This window comes from Leucopleurus acutus, assembly GCF_964270905.1.
Source record: "Leucopleurus acutus genome assembly, chromosome: 10".
Lineage (NCBI taxonomy): Eukaryota > Metazoa > Chordata > Mammalia > Artiodactyla > Delphinidae > Leucopleurus > Leucopleurus acutus.
Genome location: NC_139153.1, coordinates 84140849 through 84155211, shown reverse-complemented (window position 1 = coordinate 84155211; position 14363 = coordinate 84140849). Strand labels below are relative to the sequence as shown.

At 41.2% G+C, this 14363-nt stretch overlaps 6 protein-coding genes across 6 annotated transcripts; 4 read left to right on the top strand and 2 right to left on the bottom strand.

Annotated features, from left to right (window-relative positions):
- Positions 1-3263: 3263 nt before the first annotated feature.
- LOC309967042 (histone H2B type 1-J-like) lies at positions 3264-3659 on the bottom strand (the record flags this gene model as incomplete). The annotated part of the gene is made up of 1 exon (XM_082847510.1): positions 3264-3659. The coding sequence occupies exon 1, from the start codon at positions 3642-3644 to the stop codon at positions 3264-3266; it is 381 nt and encodes a 126-aa protein (XP_082703636.1). The 5' UTR covers positions 3645-3659.
- Positions 3660-3969: 310 nt separating this feature from the next.
- On the top strand, positions 3970-4365 carry LOC309966947 (histone H2A type 1-like; the record flags this gene model as incomplete). Its single annotated transcript, XM_082847404.1, has 1 exon — positions 3970-4365. The coding sequence occupies one exon, from the start codon at positions 3970-3972 to the stop codon at positions 4363-4365; it is 396 nt and encodes a 131-aa protein (XP_082703530.1).
- A 101-nt stretch (positions 4366-4466) lies between these two features.
- LOC309967671 (histone H3.1-like) lies at positions 4467-5076 on the top strand (the record flags this gene model as incomplete). The annotated part of the gene is made up of 3 exons (XM_082848437.1): positions 4467-4476; positions 4624-4637; positions 4708-5076. The coding sequence occupies 3 exons, from the start codon at positions 4467-4469 to the stop codon at positions 5074-5076; spliced, it is 393 nt and encodes a 130-aa protein (XP_082704563.1).
- A 6483-nt stretch (positions 5077-11559) lies between these two features.
- LOC309968081 (histone H4) lies at positions 11560-11871 on the top strand (the record flags this gene model as incomplete). Its single annotated transcript, XM_082849200.1, has 1 exon — positions 11560-11871. The coding sequence occupies one exon, from the start codon at positions 11560-11562 to the stop codon at positions 11869-11871; it is 312 nt and encodes a 103-aa protein (XP_082705326.1).
- Positions 11872-12912: 1041 nt separating this feature from the next.
- On the bottom strand, positions 12913-13320 carry LOC309967944 (histone H2B type 1-K-like). Its single transcript, XM_082848928.1, has one exon. The coding sequence runs from the start codon at positions 13303-13305 to the stop codon at positions 12925-12927; it is 381 nt and encodes a 126-aa protein (XP_082705054.1). The 5' UTR covers positions 13306-13320; the 3' UTR covers positions 12913-12924.
- A 301-nt stretch (positions 13321-13621) lies between these two features.
- LOC309967793 (histone H2A type 1-J) lies at positions 13622-14008 on the top strand (the record flags this gene model as incomplete). Its single annotated transcript, XM_082848648.1, has 1 exon — positions 13622-14008. One exon carries the CDS (start codon positions 13622-13624, stop codon positions 14006-14008), a length of 387 nt encoding a protein of 128 aa, XP_082704774.1.
- Positions 14009-14363: the final 355 nt, after the last annotated feature.

Genomic DNA, 14363 nt, shown 5'->3' with positions numbered 1-14363 from the left:
AGAAATGTCCATCAACAGATGAATGGATAAAGGTGATGTGGAACATATATAAAATAGAATATTACTCAGCCATAAAAAAGAACGAAACTGAGTTATTTGTAGTGAGGTGGATGGACCTAGAGACTGCCATACAGAGTGAAGTAAGTCAGAAAGAGAAAAACAAATACCGTATGCTAACACATATATATGAAATCTAAAAAAAAAAAAAAAAAATGGTCATGAAGAACCTAGGGGCAAGATGGGAATAAAGATGCAGACCTACTAGAGAATGGACTTGAGGATACAGGGAGGGGGAAGTTGGGACGAAGTGAGAGTGGCATGGACATATATACACTATCAAACATAAACTAGATAGCTAGTGGGAAGCAGCCGCATAGCACAGGGAGATCAGCATGGTGCTTTGTGACCACCTAGAGGGGTGGGACAGGGAGGGTGGGAGGGAGGGAGATGCAAGAGGGAAGAGATATGGGGACATATGTATACGTATAACTGATTCACTTTGTTATAAAGCAGAAACTAACAGACCATTGTAAAGCAATTATACTCCAATAAAGATGTTAAAAAAAAAAAGCCTGCAGTAAGTCTCATTGTCATTTGTACATTGCCTTACTTTTTCTCTATAATGTATTGAGATCAGTTAAAAAAATGCTGTGAGATGTGAGGTATAAAGTATTCATTAAGTCCACAGATAGTCTTGCTAGCAACAACATAAGAGAAAGTGAAGCACATCCAAATCTAGAATAAGTGTCTACCTCATTGAAGACAAATCCCTGCCTCATCCAGGACAAAATTTATTGAAATCAATGGATAGTTTGTAAATGTAGTTATTACTAATTGAGTATTTTCCATATATCATCAACAATTGAAAATAAAATTAACAGAAATTTGTATTATAATGAAATTAACTTTAACAAAGATAAAGTTATAATTGAAGAACAGATATCTGCATGGCATCTACATATAGAGCCACTAATCTTTTGACAGACTCTGTCACTGTGTCTCTATTAACTTCTGAGGGAATGGGTGCCTTGATTTCAATAAGCATTGTAGATTAGTTTAGAAAGAAATATGTGTACAGTAGAAAAGGAAATATAATCATTTAATGTACCTTGAAAAAAAGTCCTTTACAACCAGCTGGTTCATCTAAGGCAATAGTCAAGGCGTCATCCTGATTTGTGACCTCTGGGGAAGACCTGGCAGTTAGTTCTAAGTATTGTGAGCAACAAATGTCTATTTCTTTTGTGATAAAATACACCACAACGTACATTTTTTCAAATGACATACAGTGTTAGTTTAGCCTTGAACGATGAGATAAACTGATAGCATTTGGTTTTTCAAGCAAAGGAGTAAATCCTCCCCTTACTCATAAGGGAATTCCATCAAGGTGCAAACAGGCCCAAAGATGAAGATTTGATTTATTTACCTGGTTTATATATCTCTCAGGCAGTTTAATTTTCTGCGTAATAGGAGAATTGGCTGGGACTTTTCAACTTTATAGTTTTCAAAAATTTAGTCTTTATGAATTTTCATCTGGGGATAAAGGATGACTCACCTTCTATTCCAATCCCTCTCCTTCTTCCACAGATTTTATTCTGATTGCTATATACTAAAAGACAAAGAAAAAACCAAAAAAGTATTTAGCTTGGAAATTATCATCTAATTATTTGGATTAATGGAGAAGATGGGAGGCTCACGTGACACATGACACAACAAGAAACAAAAATCATTTATGTTCTGTTTATTTACAGGACTCGGTTACCATTAGTGTGGGATGGAGATGGTGAAAGAAAATAACTTTTTTTCTTTCTTCCTTTCTTTATTTTTCATGTCATGATGAGTGTACATTCTCTATATGGAAACACACAACAAGCCAGTTAGTAGCAACTCAAATAGATATATGAGACAGTATGGAGGCAGTTTCCAAATTCTGGACCAGCTGTTAGAAAAAGCTCAAAAAAGGGAAGAAATTTCAGAGGGCAGGCAAGGCTGAAGTGGGCGTTGAGACATGGGTAGGCTTTGGGTCAACAAAGGGGAAGAGTACATTTGACAGTGGATTTAACAAATATTAATTGCTTTTAGACATTATTACTATGCTAAATTTAGATCCATTTTAGATAAATTAGGTAACTTATTTACGTAAATTAAATTCATTGAAAATCACGACCTAAATAAAAAAATCAGCCATAGTGGAAGCTTCCAAACTTTATAAATAATGGCTTTTGACCTAAAAGAGACACGTAATTTTAAACAACCGTAATATAGAGAAGCATTGTTTGTTGAGTGCCTGGTTCTCATTTATGACAACCTGAACGACGCGGAATTTGTTTTTCTTCGCTGGTTCCAGGCAAAGTTAAAATAGCATTAAAAATACCAACCAAAGCAACTTTAAAATAGAAACGGATATTTTTTCAGAAAAAAGTCTGAGATAAATGCCCTCAAGCTTCTCGCCTTCATCGGACCCCAAATAGTCATGTTTAGTCTTGCAATGTTTCCTATTATATGGATATAGGGCAAAACGAAAGCAATATTCTAATTAGAAATAAAGCGCTGGTATTTCTCAGGCTGAAAATCACATCCACCAAGTTCCCTTCTCTCCAAAGAAAATTTTGATTTTTAATTAAATCTCATTCTCGAAAGGGAAAAAGCACTAAGAAAAAGACAAAAATGAAAAAAGCAGGAACTACCCGAAAATGTTTATTAAAGAGCTTCTGTGTGCTAGACTGAGAAGCAGGAAGTGGATTCCTCCCGCGCACCGAAAGCCCCGGTCTCTTCCCGGATGCCGGCAACCAATCAGGCCGTGGAGGGAAAGAGCGGGCGCCCGGGCAAATTTAAACTGCCCGCGCAATCTCTGCACCCCCGCAGGAATCCTATTCTTTGTCCCAGAGCCATGAGTATTTGGATTTACTACGAATTTAAAAATTAACTCCTCCCTCGTTACTTAACCCTAAATGGTAACAGAATTGGTACCTGAACCCTTTTAAATATACGAAGTACCTAAACGACAATGAAAAGGCCAGGGCAGGGTTACAAGGAGTTCCAGAGCTTTGCCAGGGTCACGTAACATTTTTGAGGTTAGCGTATCTCAAGCTTACCGTGACAGTAAAGTCCTAAAGGACTGTTCAGTAATGGCTCTACTTCGCAGACTAAATACTGTAATGAGCTACGAAGGCCCAGAGCAGAAACAAAACCAGCACCAGCTCTCTCTATTGAGCATATGGTGGCTCTTAAAAGAGCCGTTAAATTGTTCGCAGCCAACTCACTGTTTACTTGGCGCTGGTGTACTTGGTGACAGCCTTGGTGCCCTCGGACACGGCGTGCTTGGCCAGCTCCCCGGGCAGCAGCAAGCGCACGGCCGTCTGGATCTCCCTGGACGTGATGGTCGAACGCCTGTTGTAATGCGCCAGGCGCGACGCCTCGCCCGCGATGCGCTCGAAAATGTCGTTGACAAACGAGTTCATGATGCCCATGGCCTTAGACGAGATACCGGTGTCCGGGTGGACCTGCTTCAGCACCTTGTACACATAGATAGAATAACTCTCCTTGCGGCTGCGTTTGCGCTTCTTACCATCTTTCTTCTGCGCCTTAGTTACCGCCTTCTTGGAGCCCTTTTTCGGAGCAGGAGCAGATTTAGCTGCTTCCGGCATGATGAAAAACAACTCAAAAGAATTTAAGAGAAAGAGAAATAGCGTGGTAAAAGATACGATGTGTCCCTTTTATAGAGAAACTCTTATGCAAATAAGGTGATAAGTTAAAGTCTTGTGTCTGATTGGTGGCTGTTTAAGAAGCCGTAAGATATTAGTTCTACCCAATCACAACGCAGGAATCCTAATGCCGCCTTTCCATTGGTTAAAATGAAGCCACAATCCTAACCAATGACATACCTCTTTTATCGCACCCAATAAGGGTTATAAGAAGTGCTGCCTCTACGCTTTCGTTCTGAAAGACTTCTGAGGTGTTGTCGTTGGTTTCATGATGTCTGGACGAGGCAAGCAAGGCGGGAAAGCTCGCGCCAAGGCCAAGACCCGCTCTTCACGGGCGGGGCTGCAGTTTCCTGTGGGCCGAGTGCACCGCCTGCTCCGCAAGGGCAACTACGCCGAGCGTGTCGGGGCCGGCGCGCCGGTGTACATGGCGGCGGTGCTGGAGTACCTGACTGCGGAGATCCTGGAGCTGGCGGGCAACGCGGCTCGCGACAACAAGAAGACGCGTATTATTCCGCGTCATCTGCAGCTAGCCATCCGTAACGACGAGGAGCTTAACAAGCTGTTAGGCAAAGTCACCATCGCTCAGGGTGGCGTACTGCCCAATATCCAGGCTGTGCTGCTGCCCAAAAAGACCGAGAGCCACCACAAGGCCAAGGGCAAGTAATTGCCTAGATTATAGCAACTCGGATAAATTCAAACCAAAGGCTCTTCTCAGGGCCACCCATATTTTCTGTAAAAGAGTTTTAACATTTGTTACGTTGGACGATGAAAAGGGGTAGTCAGATTTAATAAAAGCCTGAGTCCCTTTCCCATCCTCTGCTTTGTTGAAAGCAAAGTAAGAAAAACGTTTTATGACGTTTTAAAGAAAGTTCGCTGCAGTGATTATCTACGGATTTAGGATTTTATCGCTAATCCTTAATAGGTGTGCGTCCACGGGTAACCATTAGCATCAGTTTCTGAGATATTTTGGTACAAAAGAAGCACTACCCTGACTCGAATTTAGCAGACGGTGCAGCAAGGGCCTGACCAGGCGGCCTGCGGCAGCGCGCCGGCCACGGGCGGCGTGAAGAAGCCGCACCGCTACCGGCCCGGCACGGTGGCCCTGCGCGAGATCCGCCGCTATCAGAAGTACACGGAGCTGCTGATCCGCAAGCTGCCGTTCCAGCGCCTGGTGCGCGAGATCGCGCAGGACTTCAAGACCGACATGCGCTTCCAGAGCTCGGCCGTGATGGCGCTGCAGGAGGCGTGCGAGGCCTACCTGGTGGGGCTCTTCGAGGACACCAACCTGTGTGCTATCCACGCCAAGCGCGTCACCATCATGCCCAAGGACATCCAGTTCCCCTACAGATCAACGGAGAGCTTCGTGGCACGATAGTCTCCCTCACCCAAATACTGTCAGCCACATACGTTTTCCCTAACAGTACATGTGCCACGAGGCAATGTTGCTACGTTAAAATATTGGGATTACATCTGTAGATGTGACACCACTCTGGAGCACGAGAAAGGTTTCTCATATTTGGGTTGCGGCCTAAATCTCAAATGCTGTTGCCTCAGGAGAACTTGACAGGTTAGTTATTTCTAACCAACTTTAAACCTATCAAGACATTTGAGGAAATGTTTTCCGTAACTATTGCTATTGAAATGTAAAGTGTTGCCAATCACGCAGACTTAAACTTCTGCCTCGTAGACTTAAAGTAAGTGTGGGGTAAGGAAAATAATATAGAGGATTATGATATGGTTCGACAAAGTAGTTGGTAAGTAGTGGAGAAATGTAGTGTGTTGTGGGCTCCTGACAGAAACCAAGTCAGCAAAGCTGATAGGGTTACCTTTGAAAGAGTTACTTGATGTGACATGACAAGTAACTTCTGTTGCTGTAACCAAATAAGGAATACCCCTGCCAATGGTTTTTACTGCCTAGGTCGCAGAATCTAGCCTCTTACTCTCCACTCACTGAACTCTTTTAATTGATGTCATCTCAAAATAAAAGACGTTAACTTTTTTTTTCTTGAATATCATGAACACCTTTGGCTGTGTGGTGACTAAGTGGAAACTTCTCAGAATAATGTTTTAAGTGTACAAAATGCAAAAAAATTTATTACATTACAGTTATCAAAGTATTTTTAAAAGTAAATTTGATAGAGTGACATATGCACTTATATAATTAACACAGTACATAACGCAATCTTTTGGGGAGCCTAACTGCCATCAGTAATAAGATAAGTATAAAAGATGGTTTAAGATAACGCAGCAATTGTTATGAAAAATGAAACATCTGTGATTTCCACTGGGTAACAAAGTAACAGGTACTGAGGTTTGAGGCCTAAATTCATAATAAAGTGAAATGCCAATGTTCAGTTAAAGGTTAATTAAAATATATATTTTTCTCCTTCTAAACTCATGGACTTCCCCCCTCACCACTACCGCCACCGCCCCATCCACATTCTGCTGATTTTTATCCTCAGAGGCATTGTGGCATATATGGATCCCAGGTGAAAAACCGTTGCTGTAAGATTTGGTCAATCTAACCCATTCTTTTGCAACTTAATTATGATTTTTCACTGAAACTGCCTCTTCATAGCTGGAATTTCTTTAGCACTTAAGTCTTCTAATATCTCATATAATTATTCATACCCTTTTATTGTCTTTGTTTTTTGTACTTAAAATAGAACTTCTTCCAATCCTAGTATAAATAAGACTTCTTGAAATAAAAAGAAATGCCAACAACAATATCTGACAATGCTAGACACTCAAATGACCCATCAAAAAACAGTAAAATATTTGACTTTTCATAGGCTTTTTAGAAGTTATGTAACCCAAATGATTTCATTCATTATTCAATTGTTCTGTCTTTAAATATGTCTTCCAATTGTAGGGAAAAAACATACTTTTTCCTCCACCCTTCCGAGTTTTTGGCTGAGAGTCTGTAGGCAGATAGGTTAGGGGGTCCCCGCACCTGACCAGGGATTGAACCCGGGCTCTTGGCAGTGAAAGCGTGGAATCCTAACCACTGGACCACCGGGTAATTCCCAGGAATGGCTTTATTTACATAAGAGAAGCCATTTTGGCCTAAGCCATTTTGTGATCTAAGCGTGATCTAATGCTTGCCCTTGAACGTGTCTCAGTAATCAATGATCTTAAGGAAAGTAAGGGAGTGCAGGAACAAAGGAAAAGCAGTCAAGAAACAATAGTTCAACAATAAAAGCCCTAGTTCCTCCTCAAGGGATATAGATAAAAATCTGATACAGTCTTTGAGTTCTGCAGGAACTAAGGCCCCCACCTAGGTGGAGAATGGAATGATAATTTTGCCCCTTAGTGACTTCAGATCAACTAAAGCTTGGACCCCGTCAACCTTTGCCCCAATTCTGTGCTGAATTCTCTGCTCGAGACCCTTCATGAATATGCATGTACCCTTAGCTTAAAACTTCCCCAGTCTTGCTGTTCAGGGAGACACTGCTTTGGGAAGATCCCCAGTGTTCTCCTTACTTGCTGCAAGTAGTAATAAATTCTTTCTTCCTTCTCCTGATCTTTGGCTTGGTTCTGTCTTTTGGTGCGACACCCACCAAGAGGCGAACCCAGTTTTCGGGTAACAAGCCCTGTAATAAAAGCCAAATTCGAAAGAGAAAAACAAGTTTCTTAACAACTATACCTCATCTATACATGGGAGAAACCCAGGGAAAAATGAGTACCTCTAGAGGTGCCTTAGAATTCCAGGGAATTCCCTGGTGGCTTTCACTGCCAAGGTCTCGAGTTCAATCCCTAGTCAGGGAATTAAGATCCCGCAAGCTGTGAGGTGCGGCCAAAAAACAAAACAAAACAAATAAAAAGAACTCCAGCTTACATACCATCTGCCGCTAAAGATGGAGATGTAGGGAGGTCAGGTACGGGGGACGTTACCAGGGAAACAAGGGTAAACTTTGTTAGGCATATTTAATTTGATGCCTTCTCCATTGATAAGGGTCTAAAGTTGTTTACTAGGATTAACCTTTGTTCTTCCTGGGAAAGAGAGGAGGAGGGACATCTCTGTAAATCTGTGTCCTGCTTTTAGGGAAACAGAAGGAAAGCAAGAGGATTTTCTTGGATCTGCTTCATCTCAAACGCCTCAGTTCAGCGAAATAATCCTTATGCTAAATGGTGTATTTTGGGGTGGCCTAGTCTGCTCCCCTTCAACACCAAATACTAATATTTTGTTGATGTATACTGTTGTCTGTATTAATATAAAAAACCTGAACTCATGCATTATATTTTAAATGATACACAGAGAATATTTCTAAACAAAAGTTTTAAAGCAAATTAAAACTCTCGCATTACAATTCTTTTAAGGGTTTTTTTTTTTAATTTAAATCCAATGTTGTGGGTTAATAATGTAATTGAACATTTTTTTCTTATATTTGTAGACATTTGTATATCCATTACAGTCAGTTTGGGCATCTATTCTGCCCAAACTATTTGGGCATTTGCCCGTCTATTTGGGCATTTTGAGATAGAAAGTTAAAGATCAACTTTAAGATCAAGAATATTTAAGGAAGATCAAGAGCAGAGAAAGCAAGGGTAGAAAGTGAGTTCACAGAGATAGGCAGAGGTCAGATCATGTAGGGCTTTATGATCACGTAGGGTTTTATATGCCATGCTATAAGTTTCTGCAAATCATTCTAAGAGTTTTGAACAGAGGAATGGCATAACCTGATTTACATTTCTTGTGAAAGTTCACTAAGGCAACTGTATGGTGAATACAAAGTTTAGAAGTAATGATATAAATTAGGAAGCTATTGCAGTGGTCTTTTTGAGAGATAATGGTGGTTTGGCTTAAATTGGGGTAATAGACAATGGTTAGGTATAGGATATATTTCACAAGTGTAACCAATAAAGTTTGCTGCTGGATTTGATTTGTACTGTGTAGGAGACGAAAAAGAAATTTCCCTTTGAATTCTTGGCTGAGACTACCTAGAATAAAAGACGAATTAAAAAGAGAAAAACCACCAAAATTATATTAACATGTAAACCTCATGTATACAGAAGAGACACAGGAAAAATTAGTAAACTCCTCAAGATGGCCCAAGCCACCACCTTACACACCATCTTTAGCTAAAGACAAAAGAAAGTTGTGTAGGGGAGGGGGGACACATTATCAGAAAAACGCATAATAAACAAGGGTTTGTTATGCAGGTTAAAGTGGGTGCCTTCTCCCATAAGATCTTTTTCATGATTTCGGATCATCCTTCTCTTCATAGTATACAGAGGGAGATACAAATGTAGCTTTCCTCTATACATATGTGTCTCTAACAAAAAGGTAACTTCTGTTTTCAGAGATTCACCTGTCTATGCTGTTTCTCAAAAATAATTAGTTCAAAATAACCCTTATGACAAAGAGGCATACTTTGGGTTGACATATTCAGCTGCCCTTCAACAGTGAAAGAACATAAAGCCACAAAGAAAATATTTGATTTGAACTGTTCATCTCGACATATTAAGTCAGTTACTATGTTAGAAAACGGCCCGAAGAGCATTGTATTTTTATAAAATAATATATTGTATGTTTATAGAACAATAAACCTTTGCTTATCAATTTCAGAAATTATAAAGAATCTGACAAACTTTTCAGATATCCATCCATTGCTAGTCTTATAATCACTAGTTGTTATGCAAAAACTCATGAAATCAGATAGGAAGGGAGGCTAGTAGTTGGTGGGCATTTTACCCAGTTTTAAAGTAGAGAAGGGGGCCTCCCCTGTTGGTCCAGTGGTTAAGACTCCACGCTCACAATGCAAAGGGCCTGGGTTCCAGCTCTGCATGCCGCAGCTCAAGACCCCGCAGGCTGCAACGAAGGTCCGCATAAGACCTGGCTCAGCCAAATAAATAAATAAATATTTTTTTAAAAAAGTAGAGAAGGGTCTGTAAAATATATTCCAGTTAACTAATGTTGGGGAAATATAATGTAAAACAAAAGAAGAGAAAGTTTATTATTGAATAAGCTTAATGCTTATTCAAAATATTATGCTCTACACGGGCAATCTTTTAAAGAGATTGCAAAGATAGAGAAAAAAATCTCACTCTTTTATATAGGTAAGTAGATACTACCCATTACATTAGGTAGGTTTTGCAATCTGGAGTCAGGAAACTGGGAAAAAGAGTACTATTTTCCTTGATGATTAAAGAGAGGACTCTAAGCTCCTTGAGGAAACTTTCCTGAGTTAAGAGGCTGGCAAAGGGCTTTTTTAGCCATTTTACATACATTTGGAAAGGACAGAGAAAGAAATTTTGAAAGAGAAAAAGGAAAGGAAAGGGACCCTCGAGGAGAATTAAGCCTCTTATTTTCAACTTGTATTTGCCCTTAAATTAACTTGTTGAATTATGCTGGATATATACCCATCTCTGTAATATATACTGAATTTTGTTCCTGTTGGTTGAATAGTTTTGTTTTTGCAAAGGTTTTTATTTATTTTATGAAATTTATAGTTTATAGGAGTACTTTGAAAATACTGTATTGCAACCTTGCTAAAAGTAACTCTCACTGAAATAAAGGAAAGTGAAAGAAAATCATTGAATAACAATGGGATTATATGCTAATGCTGAAAGAAGGGATTAAAATTTCTCAGAATTTAAGCAATAGTAAAATAGTATATATTTTTTAAATTAAGTATATACAACCAAGAATGTTTGAAATATATAATCATTCTTTTAATAAAGGCTTTCTTAGAAAGACAAAGAGAGACTTTCTTTTCTCTGCATTTGAATTTTCTACTTGTTCACTAATGACAAATTAACTGCTCTTCTAATTAATGAAAGTTAAAAAATTTTTAATTATATGTTACCTAGAAAAAAATCTACTGAGACATTTAAAGACCCAGATTCAGTATTTTGCAGGTTAGGAGGACACAGTACTTCAAAAATAACAAATTTACCCTAATAAATTGTATAGATTTAATACAGTTAAGAGTACTAAAATAACTACTTTGTTGCAGCTAGATAAAATGATTTATTTTTCTATAATAGTAGAAATTAATTTGAAATAAATAATTATGAGGTATGAATTCACTGGCAAATACTTATTTTTCAACATTACAAATAATTAAATGCTAGAGCACTATACGTACACTGATCAGCAGAATAAAAACTCAAGAAATAATTTTAAGTGAAATATTCAATAAACGATTAATTAAGTTCCTCAAATAAGTGGAGAAGATATTTACTATGTTATACTGATGAGCCAGCTGGTTAATTTTTTAAAAGTTAATTCTCTATACAAGAAACCAAGTCTGGATTATTATAGAGTTAAATTTTTTTAATGATGCTACCCATTATCAGTAAAATAATAATAGGAATTTATATTAAAAATGGAAATTGACACACATTTGGTGGAAGAGAATTTAGCAATATACCTGGAAGATCTTGAAATTCTCTATTTTATTAGCCCATCTTGCTCTATTTCTAGGTAGTATATTTCCCCCATATATTAGGAGAAAAACTTCACAAAATGGTATTAACCGTATGCAAATACTGGTAGAGAAAGAAGACACATGTATATAGGTAGAGATAAAAGCAGAATATTTTCTTCTCTGTGCTATTTTATGTATCATCTACAATGTTAAAGTTTTGTTGCTTAACGAGGATGAGGAGCGAAACAAATTAAATGAGAAAAGGGGAGAAAAATAGCCTAGGTCTTGAGGAATCAAAAGAATTAACTGAAAGAGAACAAACGGGAGTAGTACGGCCGGCTTGTTCCTATAGGTCTTTAGGTCCCCTCCTCCAACCCAGAGGGATTCCCGCCACAGCTCTTTTGGTTTTCACTCTGGTCCGCAGAGGTTACTTTTTAAAAGGAGCTGCGACAAGTTGAGTGCAGTTTTCTGCTCATTTCCTGAGAATGTCCGGACGTGGTAAGGGGGGGAAAGGTTTGGGGAAAGGGGGCGCCAAGCGCCACCGCAAAGTTCTGCGCGATAATATCCAGGGCATCACCAAGCCCGCCATCCGCCGCCTGGCCCGGCGTGGAGGTGTCAAGCGCATCTCTGGTCTCATCTACGAGGAGACCCGTGGGGTGCTGAAGGTGTTCTTGGAGAACGTGATCCGGGACGCCGTCACCTACACCGAGCACGCCAAGCGCAAGACGGTCACGGCCATGGACGTAGTGTACGCGCTCAAGCGCCAAGGACGCACCCTCTACGGCTTCGGCGGTTAAAAGAAAAAAGTTTGATCCTGTTTGTGTATTAAAAAGGCCCTTTTTAGGGCCCCCAAGTTTTCAAGGAAAGGGCTAAAGTAACAATCCGTCTGTACGCTGGTGTCTTAAACCATTTAAAGCGGATCGCTCAAGGCAGTTCACATAGTTAACTCTAGGGTGTGGAAAATGGACTGAGCACAGTAGTGATCGCGGGGCAAAATTCCCTCGGGCACGGGTGGGGCCTCCAACTAGCTTCTCGGCTGCGGGTTGGATTTGTCTGGAGGCCTGGCCGAGTTTTATGAGACCAGAGGCCCGGACTCAGGCCCAACTCTAAAATCTCCCTCCAGTCCTTTATATTTCTTAATGTCGGGTGAGGGATATGACCTTATTTTTCCCCATTTTACCACCCATCTGTTACTTGTTTCTCTAGCCGTATATGTTTTTTAAAAACTAGTAAATTGGCCACATAAGATCTTTTTTGTGAGCCCTCATATTACATATCTTTACTCTGAAGACATGTTTCTCTTTGCCTTGCAGACTTTGTTCCTCCTGGCTGGGGGTGAGGGGGGGGGGGCGGGGGGGCAGGGAGGGCGGCGCAGAGTTCTAGCATTGTCCTGACCCCAAATGGGCTGGACGAGTTAACTGCTGAGTTAAAAGGCTGCATTTTAGGAGGTCATTGGAGACCAAGTTTACTAACACATAAATGCACATTAGAACACTGGTGGTGGAGAAAAAAAGGACACGTGACAGGCTGTTAAGGCTTAAACAGGAAGCCACTGTACTTCACACAGAAGACCCCCGAAATAAGAATGATTCTCTTTGTGTTCACGTGTTAACTTACCAGATCTAAGGGCCGTGTTACTGAAGCACTTGGTAGTATAATTGGTTTCCTTCTATTCGGAGGCAATTCACGACCACAGTACGTGTGATTCAGTACAATGGAATTCTCAATACCTCACGTTATCGCTAGAACTTAAACCTAAATTCAGAGTTCGTATTTTCAGCTCTAATATTGACAACTTAGTGGCTCTTAAAAGAGCCTTTGGGGTTAGATCTAAAAGTTACTTGACAAATTTACTTGGCGCTGGTGTACTTGGTGACAGCCTTGGTACCCTCGGACACGGCGTGCTTGGCCAGCTCCCCGGGCAGCAACAGGCGCACGGCCGTCTGAATCTCCCTGGACGTGATGGTCGAACGCTTGTTGTAGTGCGCCAGGCGCGACGCCTCGCCCGCGATGCGCTCGAAGATGTCGTTGACAAACGAATTCATGATGCCCATGGCCTTAGACGAGATGCCGGTGTCCGGGTGGACCTGCTTCAGCACCTTGTACACGTACACGGAGTAGCTCTCCTTGCGGCTGCGCTTCCGTTTCTTGCCATCCTTCTTCTGCGCTTTGGTCACCGCCTTCTTAGAGCCCTTCTTCGGGGCCAGAGCGGATTTCGCCAGCTCAGGCATGATCTATAAAGACAAGCAACGTACAGCGACAAAATATAGTAAATGCGCAAAGTACCTCATTTATATAGAACCTCTTATGCAAATAAGGTAAGTCGAAGTCCTATGTCTGATTGGTGGCTGTTCAAGAAACCTTCAGAAATTAGTTCTGCCCAATCAGAACGCAAGAATCCCAATTTCACCTTTCCATTGGTTAAAATGAAACCACATCCTAACCAATGACATACCTTCTTTTTCGCGCCCAATAAGGGTTATAAAAAGCACTGGTCCTTGCACTTTCCCTTTAGTAGCTCTTTGAGGTGACGTTGCTGAACCCGTTATGTCCGGACGAGGCAAACAAGGCGGTAAGGCTCGCGCTAAGGCCAAGACCCGGTCTTCGCGGGCCGGGCTTCAGTTCCCCGTGGGCCGAGTGCACCGCCTGCTCCGCAAGGGTAACTACGCCGAGCGGGTCGGGGCCGGCGCGCCGGTGTACCTGGCGGCGGTGCTGGAGTACCTGACGGCCGAGATCTTGGAGCTGGCGGGCAACGCGGCCCGCGACAACAAGAAGACGCGTATTATCCCGCGCCACTTGCAGTTGGCCATCCGTAACGACGAGGAGCTCAACAAGTTGCTCGGCAAAGTCACCATCGCGCAGGGCGGCGTCCTGCCCAACATCCAGGCCGTGCTGCTGCCTAAGAAGACCGAGAGCCATCATAAGACCAAATAAGTAACAAGGTGAGAAAAGCTGAAATACAAAGGCTCTTTTCAGAGCCACCTACACTGTCAAAGAGAAAGCTGGTACACGCAATCTTGTGTTTTGAGTGATAAGATTATAATAGTGCTTCTGTTCTCTTGAGGGGGTGGAGCGCAACTCCAATAGCAATTCGGCACGTGGTCTGAACTGAAAGGACTACTTGCAGATTCACAGGGACTAGTATGTGCAGGAGAGGCTTGTTCAGAAGTTGGGAGATGAATCCGATAGGCAAGTACCTGAAGTCCAGTTAATAAAACTAATGTTATCTAGAAGCAGTGTCCTTAGGCAGCCAAAATACGGATGCACTGATTGCCTTTAGGAAACTTAG